This window comes from Apaloderma vittatum, unplaced genomic scaffold (genome assembly GCF_000703405.1).
Source record: "Apaloderma vittatum isolate BGI_N311 unplaced genomic scaffold, ASM70340v1 scaffold44632, whole genome shotgun sequence".
Classification (NCBI taxonomy): domain Eukaryota; kingdom Metazoa; phylum Chordata; class Aves; order Trogoniformes; family Trogonidae; genus Apaloderma; species Apaloderma vittatum.
The window spans coordinates 3,210-13,216 of NW_009703867.1; the positions used below are offsets into that span (position 1 = coordinate 3,210).

Consider the following 10,007-nt stretch of genomic DNA (forward strand, 5'->3'; position numbering starts at 1 on the left):
TTAGTTTTACTATGATACTTTGGCTATATGTATAGGAAAGGGAGGAGAGAAATACATTGTGGGGAGTGAATGCAGAGAAACCTTGAAGTGCTTCAGGCTGCTAGGTGGAGGGAGCTATTGCCTTGTGCGGTGCGTGAAGGTGGAAATACCTGGGTGTCCTGCTTGTGTGGTTGCCCCTTCTTTGTCATGGGGCAGAACCTCTGTGCTACGTGACGGTGCTATGCTCATGGACCACTCAGCAGGGGTTGTCTCCTTTTCTGTTTACAGGGTGGATCACTTGTACACGTTTTTTGTTCAGTGGTCACCAGAAATATACGGGAAAGATGCCAAAGAGCAAGGTTTTGTCGTGGTAGAAAAGGAGGAGCTTGATATGATAGACAACTTCTTCAGTGAGCCCACTACTAAAAGCTGGGAGGTGAGTGCTTTCTGCCTTTACATGAAGCATGTGCATGTCAAGTGTTCATCCTCTGTTAAGGGTCTCAGCACTTGTTCTTTTGATGATTTTTATGGTGTTTCTTTATAATGCTTGCTGCTTCATACAAAAGCCTTCTCAAGGCTTGTATCCGACTCACAAACGTGCTCGTATTCTGTCAGTCCTCCTTTCTTCTCTACCTAGAAAAAGCAGGCAAACGAGTGAGAGCTTTTGCATGTGCACTCAGCAAAAGTTATGTAAATATTTTGGTTATGTGACATTAGCCCTTTGCAAAACTATACAGGTGTACCTTGTCAGTGTTGCTAAATTTATATTGTATTTATAGGCTATAAATAAAATCTCCAATATATATATGGACACATAAACACTAATACAGACTCCTGTGTGCTGGTTGAAATGAATTTGTGTGTGGTGATGTGCCAGACCTTTGCTTCTCAGGTGCATGCGGCAATACTGTTTGAACGTTGGTTGTAAGATGGATAAGTTTTATCCTCGGACTTTGGCTTCTTCATAGGGGGCTTTTGCAATCTGTTTTAACTAGCTCACATGCCTGTGTTTGTTATCTGTCTGTCTCTTGTGCATACAAAGCCCAGTTTCTAAGGGAAATAAGCTCACACACATTTTTTAATGATACCTCTGAACACTGAAGCGCTTGCTGTGCTAAGGACATGGGATAAATTAAAAAACAGATAAATCCCTGAGTGGAAAATATCTTGATGGTGATTTAAAAAGTGATCTGATTATATAAACTTGGTTTTACAATTCTACTGCCCCTTTTAAAATTTATTTTCCCCTAGCATTTCTGTCTTGAAAGTATGTTTTCCTGTTCAAAAGAAGGAAGTGGGCCTTGTCATTTGAATTTTAACAATATCGTCTCTAAACTCAAAAAGCTTTTATTTGTACAGTTTTGTAGTTTTTTAATGTTAGTGCCTTGTGAACTGTAAGATGAAGGAAAAAAAAAGTCTTGATTCCTTGTTTCGCTCAGAGCTGAGTGCAGTCATATATTGCGCTAGATTTTACTCTTCAGTTTTTATTTGCATGCCATTCTTGTAAAACCAAAATGAAAGGAGGAGGGCCAGTGACTGGAAAACAGAGGTGGGAGACATCCGGACAGAATGAGAGCCTGTCTCTCATTGTTTTATTTAAATAAGTATTGGGAGAAGAATTAGCTGGAAGCTGCTTCTGGAGGTGTGTCTCATTTATTTGTAATATATTCAGGCTTTACAAATTTCAAGTAGGTCTGCCAGGAAGTCTGCTTTGAAAGTCCAAATTTGGGCATGAGTACTGTGAAAGTTTCACTCTTCCTTGCGGGGAAACAGAAAGTGTAGTTGTGGAGAAGCATGTAAGCAATTTTATCACCGTATGCCACAAGCAGTCACCGTCTGTCATGCTCATGGGCAAGAGCTCTTGGAGCAGAGAAGCATAGTGGATACTGTGAAATAAAGTAGTAGATGATCAGAAGGAAACAAATGCCTTTGAATATTCGAATTCTTTACTATGCCAGACCTGATCAGGAGGAACCTTTTGTGGAGGTACGTTGAACTGTGTCCCTGTTTGAACAGCGCGGATCTAATACAGGACTTCTGTCCCAGTAAAAGATGTGCTTCGCACTCAGACAAATTTTAACAGGGTATTTTCACCCCAGGTAGCTGGCTTTCTCACTCTCATAAAATCTTCAAAAGGTCTTGTAAATCCAGTTTCTGTAGTGACTGATCCTTTTCGTCTGTCTGCTTCTACATGGCATGTAAATATCTGATCTTGCAGATCCCTTTATTTGTAGTTGTTGACTCTGATCTTCATTCAAATGTGTGCTTCAGTTACAGACTGAGTAGGTATCTATACAAGGAAGAGGGAGGCTTGTCTATCTGTAGAGACAATTTGCAGTTTACAGCTGGGTTAGTAGGTGTTCTGTGATTGCCTGTGTCCGTTAGTTTGGTTGCATTTTGCTACAGATACCTGTTGCTGGTTGATTTACTGTGACACTCTTCCCTCCTCTTCCTTACAGGGAGACTATTTCTAGAAAATAATCTTCAAAAGAGGATTTGGATACTTCTTCTTTAAGATGAAAAAAGGGTTGATTAAAAAAAAGTAAAATAAAATAATGGCCTGAGAGATTAGGAGGGAAGGAAAACCATTCAGGAGATGGAAAAAGAACAAGGATAAAAACAGGAAGACCATTTAACAGTACAGTTGGGGTTTTTTAAGTTTATTTTAATTTTGTGGTGCAGACCTTCTCTGAGATCAGCCAGTATGGAAATTTTTCCAGCAGGATTCTATGCAATCTCGGAAGACCCGGGACTAGTTCCCACTGAGCCTGGGCTGGAGGGACAGGATGCAGCTGTAAGGCTCTTCAATATCGCCGGCAGGAGTACCCATCCTGCCTGGGTGCGTGTGCAGGGGCATGTAACCACGTTAGGTCTGCAGGCTGGATTTTGCCCTGTGGTCTTGCCCTTTTTTCCTGACCCTGCTTGTGGCGTGTCAGAGTGCCCATGCCCTGCTTGGGGTGGCTGCCCCGGGCTCAGCTCCCTTTCCAGGCTCCAGGCAGTTCCAGGTGTCTCCAGGCGACCACGGGCAGGGTGTGAGGGTGTGCAGCAGGCGTCCTGCTCGCATCCCACTGGCAATGCGAGGTGTGACTGATGGTGTTAGGGCTTTGTCCTACCCACAGTGATCTTCACACCAGTCCTGGTCTTCATAAAAACCTGCTCCCATGCTTTGTGGTGAGGTTAAATCTGCACCTGGAGTCAGTCCAGTATGTTTGCTTTCTCGCCTGTGGGGCAAGCGTGTACGGGACCTCCAGGCACTTCTTGGCAATTGTCTCCGCTGTTGACAGATTCTACAAGTTCAAGCAGCGATTGTGAAGGCACGGAGGAGTTCTGCAAAACTTTATCCGTGTGCACATGAAAGCCGTTTGGAAGCCACATTTACCAGGAGGCACGTGGCAGCAGCACAGCGTGCTCTGCAGCCACATCTGGAGGTTCCTGCTCCAAGATAAGACCTCTGTAGTGACACACTTGTGGAAGGAAGGCAGTTGAAGGTTTTCCATTTGTTATTTAGTTAGGCCTCTTTGCTTCTCCTTTTCTTTCTTATCAGCCCCCTCTGAGCTCCTGCTGTTCCTTCCTATTTGCTGTGGTGGCACCAAGCCCCAGGTAAAGCCACACCGCCGGGCACCACTGGCCTCTTCTCATCCCCTGCTGCAGCATGGAGCCAAGGCTTCTTGCGCTCGCTGAGTGCCCTGAGCTGCACAAAAGGGTTAGTAGCTTTCCATCCATGCCAAATGATGCTCTTGGCCAGTGAGGGGGCTGAGCACCCCAGCAGTGGTTTGTCGGGAGCCGGGACACCCACACTGCAGCTGCTGATGGACAAGATGGTGTATTCCCCTCTGCAGTGAGCTCCGGGCATTGTGGGTGCTGCCAGGCACAGGAACTCCTGCACCGTGCCATGTTTGGGTTCCTGATTCCTGCCCATGTCACATGGGCTGCAGAGTTTATCCCCTGTCTCTCTCACCACCTTGTAAGCTGCTGAGTCGTTTTATAAACAAGCATTAAGTGTATGGACTGGCATTGTCATATTCTTTTGAGCTTTGTGAGAAAAGGTAGCTCGGCTTACCTGTAGTTGTTGGAGAGAAGTCTGTGCTTTGTTTTGTAAGTAAATTCAAACCTGGCATTAGAAATATTTATATGGAGTCCTCTTTTAAAGTATTGTAATATCCTCTCTTTATAAAATCTTATGCAAAGGAATATATAGATGTTTCCAAGGAGCTAATTGATCATTTTTGACCCAAAATGTATTTTATAAACACATTGACTCTTAGAATGAGTATTTTCAGGACCTTACGTAAACTGGATGCTTAAAAACTTCTTTAGTACATTCCTGTAACACAGAACTTTGAAATACCTATTCAAGTTTATTTACATTTTTACTTCTTCACTGTATTCATCCTGTTTCAGTTTTTATACACAAATCTGTCTGAGTCGGTAAAGAACACCAGGAGAAAGCTGCTAGTTTAATGAAAAGAAGTGGAATTTTAAATTTTTTCATATTCTCATGCACTGGCACCTGAGAAAATAATTAATGTATGCAGCTAGCTGCATGAGAGAAAACAAAGAAGCTTCTATGTCCTCCTCATTTAGACTCCCACAAGACACCTAGTTCAGATGCATGCAATGTGTCTTGGAAGAAGTAGGTGCATTTTTACCTTTCTGACTTGGGACCAAGTATGTGTGAGACTAACCACATGATGTCACCTGGTTACCTGCACGTATATTAATCCCAAAGAACTCTACACCTGTGGGAGGTCTCCAGGGCATGAAGAAATTCTGGCTGTGCTGCTTCAAAGACACCTTGCAAGTTAAGATTTTCCCCATTTAGTTAAGGCTGCCTGTGCTTGATACAGTCATCCCATAGAGAGGCTTTGCTTCACACAGTGTTAACAGTTGTTTTAAATCAGTTTGCTTCAGCAGAGGACTGACAGTGTAAGAGCTCTGCTTGAGGTTGGATGCTTGTTCTCTTGCTTCAGATCATTACTGTAGAAGAAGCAAAACGACGCCAATAGTTACTATGAAGAAGATGACGATGATACTTTGCCTGTCTTAAAGCATCACAGCGCTCTCCTGGAGAACATGCACATAGAGCAGGTATGGCTGGAAAAACATCAGCTTTTCTTGTCATATGTGGTGCTCTCTCTGCTCAGTGTAGGCCATTTTGCCTTCTGGAGACAATACCAATGTTTTTTATAGAGTTTGGAAAGTACTTAGTATGGTGGAGTGTTCATGTGCAAGGTCCTGTTTGCTGCAACACTGACTCGCCTGTGAAGCTTATTTTTATGTTTTGCTACTCTGGAGTTGTGATATTGAGGCCTGGCAGCTCTTTCACAGCTCGGAGAGAGGATGCCAGTTCTGATGTTAAATACAGACAGCTGGGCTCAGAGTACGAGGCCACCTGCAAATGGTGATGTTAAGCTGCTGGCGTCAGCTGCTCCCGTGACAACCATTTTTTGCCTCAGAAGCCCCTGCGGAAAGGGAACGGTGTGGGACACCACCTGTGACCCAACCCCTTGAATATGTAACCGTTTCTCCCTGTTCATTGCCCAGCTTGCCCGGCGCTTGCCCGCACGAGTGCAGGGATATCCGTGGCGGCTCGCGTACAGTACGCTGGAGCATGGGACGAGCCTGAAGACGCTGTACCGTAAATCGGCATCTCTCGACAGCCCAGTTCTCCTTGTCATCAAAGATATGGACAACCAGGTGAGGAGTGCATATTCTGGGGGGGTTAGACTGAAAGGGCAGGATTATAAAAAGTGATCATTGTGAAGCGCTAAGTCATGTAAGTCAGATAAGACATTGGTGTTTTCTTTTGTATTTTCTACTGTTTTAACTAAACTTGCAGGCAGGAAAGCGTATCAGCACTAATAGAAATACTGCCCCCATCTTCATAGTTGCAATGAGTGTTACTTTTAATAGTGACCTTGGAAGTATCTTCCTTATGTATCTCAGTTAACAAGCTGTTACAAATAATGCCTCTGTGGAGGCCTGGGACTTCACCAGTAGCTCCTAGAGTTGACATTCCTGTTGCCATTGTTGTCATTTGGCTTTTAACTTACAGGATACAAAAGATTTGCAGGACTACTTGCTCATCTGATGTATTTTACTAGCTGGCCAGCTCCGTTGTTCTGTAGAATCATAGAATGGCCTAGGCTGGAAGGGAGCTGATAGATCATTCAACCCAACCTCCCTGTCATGGGCAGGGACGCCTCTCAACTAGATGAGGCAACACATAGGGACTGAACAGGGATCGAACTCGCGACCTTGGTGTTATCAGCACCACGCTCTAACCTTTTCTTTTGAAACATCTGGGTGTTTTTTCTCTTGTATTTTGTACTGTCCTCAAAAGTAGTTTAATCATTTTCTCCTGACAGATATTTGGAGCGTATGCTACACATCCCTTCAGGTTTAGTGACCATTACTATGGCACTGGTGAAACATTCCTCTATACATTCAGTCCAAATTTCAAGGTAAGTGGATGTTCACTTTCTCAAGTAAGATTTTCTGAGGACAGCATATTTGAGTTTACAAGATGTGTTGGTGAATGCAGTTAATCACTCGTTGCTTTAAACAGAAGTGGCTGTAGTTGTTTGAAATGCTGAGAGGACAGCCTATAAAGGTGAAGAGAGGGTTTTAAGTGGATTGAAGGAGGGAACAGGGAGGAGTGGAGGAGTAACGAGTGGACTGTCAGCAACTCACCTTGGAAGGCAGTGGTATCAAGAATAGGGTATAATTTCACACGTCCTTAGGTTCACAGTGACAACAAACCAGAGATAAGAGAGCTGCTGAAATATCCTTCATGGCTTATGCATTTTTCAGTATTGAATGTATTGTTCCTTTATAACAGAATGTCTGTTGATTTAGAGACGTTAGCATAATTTTGAAGAGAATTAGGGTGCCTTTGTTCGTTGTTGTAAATATGCATTGTTCCTTTACTTTCTACCTATTATCTCTTCCTCTTCTCCATTCAAGAAAAAAAATAAAATAAAATACGACCACAACAAAAAATATCTGTTAAGAGTCCCCAGTAGTTTTAGAGTTCTCAAAGTCCAAATATATCTTTTTCTCCTCCTCAGGTATTCAAATGGAGTGGTGAGAACACCTACTTCATCAATGGAGATACCAGCTCTTTGGAGCTCGGAGGTGGAGGGTGAGCGAATGTTTGGTTTTCAAATCACATAGCTAACTTTTGTTTTGTTTCTTTAATGAGAATAGGAACAATGGCATTTGCAAGAAAAAGGAAGTTCAGCCATTTTACTGACCAGTTTAGTCAACTGTTTAGGGCAGATACCTCAGCAATCTGATTTCTGTTACAAACCCAGGCCAATTTCCATTATGTTAAAGGGGGTGACTGATGTTAGACAGGTAGGGTTTGTTAGTTTTGGGCTTTTATTTCACTAGGAAAAAAAACTGTGTTCTGGCTAGATGCAAGTTCGCTGATGATACAATACTGGGAGGGGTGGCTGACACACAGGAAGGCTGTGCTGCCATCCAACGAGACCTGGACAGGCTGGAGAGCTGGGCGAAGGGGAACCTTGTGAAGTTCAATACGGACAAGTGCAGGGTCCTGCACCTGGGGAGGAAAAACACCAGGCACCAGTACAGATTAGGGGACGTCCTGCTGGAAAGCAGCCCCATGGAGAAAGACCTTGGAGTCCTAGTGGACAGTAAGTTGTCCATGGGACAGCAGTGTGCCAAGAGGGCCACTGGGATCCTGGGGTGCATTAAGAAAAGTGTGTCCAGCAGGGCTAGGGAAGTTCTCCTCCCCCTCTCCTCTGCCCTGGTGAGACCACACGTGGAATACTGTGTCCAGTTTTGGGCTCCCCCGTTCAAGAGAGACAGGGACCTACTGGAGAGAGTCCAATGGTGAGCTACGAGGATGATCAAGGGACTTGATCATCTCTCCTATGAAGAAAGACTGAGAGAACTGAGGCTGTTTAGCCTTGAAAGGAGACAGCTGAGAGGGGATCTTAGTAACGTATATAAATATCTGAGGGGTGAGTGTCAAGCGGAAGGAGACAATCTCTTCTCAGTGGTGCCCAGCAATAGAAAAAGGAATAATGGGTTTAAGTTAGAACACAGGAAGTTCCACCTCAACATGAGGAAAAATTTCTTTACTGTGAGGGTGACAGAGCACTGGCAGAGGCTGCCCAGAGAGATTGTGGAGTCTCCTTCTCTGGAGACTTTCAAAACCCTCCTGGACACATTCCTGTGTGGCTGCCCTAGGGGACGCTGCTCTGGCAGGGGGGTTGAACTAGATGATCTCTAGAGGTCCCTTCCAACCTCTAATGTTCTATGATACTATGTCTTATTGCTGAAGAGGTTTGCCACTGGAAGATAAATCTCTAATGGCAGTTCTGCCATCAGCTTCTAAAGTTCGTTGTGTGGTCCTTATTTAATTGTCATTATTCTGTTGATACACAGAACAAAGACACAGACAGTGTTTAATGAAGGTCCTGAGTTTCAGAGGTCAATGGGTACGAAGCCAAGAGCTAAGGCTGTGTGACTAACTAAAGCTGCCTGCAGGCTGCACCGCAGGACACCTGGCATGCCTTGCCTCAGCAGTGTATAAACACCCCACCTCTCCCTCCTCCTAAAGCAAGAGAGGCCGTGTCCACATCTAAACAGCTCGGGAGGGGACCTCGATGTCCGCACCCCGGTGTGGGCCAGGGCTGGCAGTGCCAACAGCCGCCGTGGTGCGAGGGGCCACAGGCGAATGCCTGGTCCTGCGCCCTGCCACTGCTCTGTGAGCTTCTCAGCAAGTGTTTGGCTGGAATTGAGCTCTTCACGTTCAGTCTAGGAAGTCCTCAGAATTACCGCGATTCCTCTGGTTGTTGCTACAGCTTCTCCAGTGTTTTCACCATTACCTATAACCTGAAATTTGTTGTGTCTTTCCATTTCAGTGGCCGGTTTGGCTTGTGGTTAGATGCAGATTTATATCACGGGCGAAGCAACTCCTGCAGCACCTTCAATAATGACATCTTATCTAAGCAAGAAGATTTCATTATACAAGATGTAGAAGTATGGACATTTGAATGAAATACTGACTGCCTTAAGGACCGGATCCGGTAGGCACTTAAAAGCTAACTAGAAGGTGCAGGCTGCCTCACAACGTTACACGCTTTTTCCTCAAGTTTGTACCAGAGCATGACTACGCAAAAAAAAAACCTGCTAAAGAACCGGCCTCAGAAAATAAAACAGAGCTGGTTTTGAGAGGCAGTAAGAGACAGGACAGTAAAAGATCCATCTGAAGTGCTTTTTACTTCCTCTTCCAACACTCCTCCATCGAAGATATGATGCTTATGAAAACATTCATGGTGTACAAGTTGAAAACTTTTTCTGTAACTGTGAAAAAGATCCTGTGGGAAAAATGTAACTTATCTAGTACATTCCATGTGTGTTTATGTTCAACGTGAAAATGCTAACCAAAAATAAAAGGTTACTGTACCAAAATCTACAGCATACTGTTTGCCATGGAAAAGAATCACAAACAGGTGTACACAGCACTTAAGGGAACATGTTTTTAAAATCTTTTTATTTATTGTTATTGTACAGCAGCTTTTTTTTTTTTGTAAATGTATTAGCTATGAATTTTTTTCTTTTAATGTTTCCAATTTCAATTTGATAAGTAATTACTGTTCAGGTAGGTTTCTTGCATTTGCATTTATTCTGAATTGATTTATTTGATTTCTGAAGGTAATTTTTATATTTTTATTTTGTAAATGAGATTTGGTTTTCATTTTACCCTAATTAGAGGGTTTGTTTTATGGCAGAAACATTTGAGTGCATAATTCTGTTTTGGTTTTTTTTTTTTTTCCTGAGATGAGGGGAGAAGGTGGATAGTTCTTCTTAATAACTCTGCTGCCACATTCCTGTTAGTAGATTATTATTTTGGCAGTGTGTGGAGACACTGGGCAAACTGCCACATGGTAGAGACTGTATCAGCTCTATTGCAGCCAACAGAATTGGGACAGCGTGCTCTGAGCATCTGCCTTGGAATTGTTGACTGTTTATGAAGGACATTTCTAAGAAAG

General features: G+C 43.6%; 1 protein-coding gene across 1 annotated transcript; it reads left to right on the plus strand.

Annotated features, from left to right (window-relative positions):
• Positions 1 to 220: 220 nt before the first annotated feature.
• On the plus strand, positions 221 to 9,739 carry LOC104269608 (nuclear receptor coactivator 7-like). The gene is given in 7 exon segments (XM_009864786.1): positions 221 to 415; positions 4,950 to 4,981; positions 4,983 to 5,067; positions 5,524 to 5,676; positions 6,348 to 6,443; positions 7,050 to 7,123; positions 8,877 to 9,739. Coding segments are annotated over 7 exon segments (771 nt in total). The 3' UTR covers positions 9,013 to 9,739.
• The last annotated feature ends 268 nt before the right edge of the window (positions 9,740 to 10,007 follow it).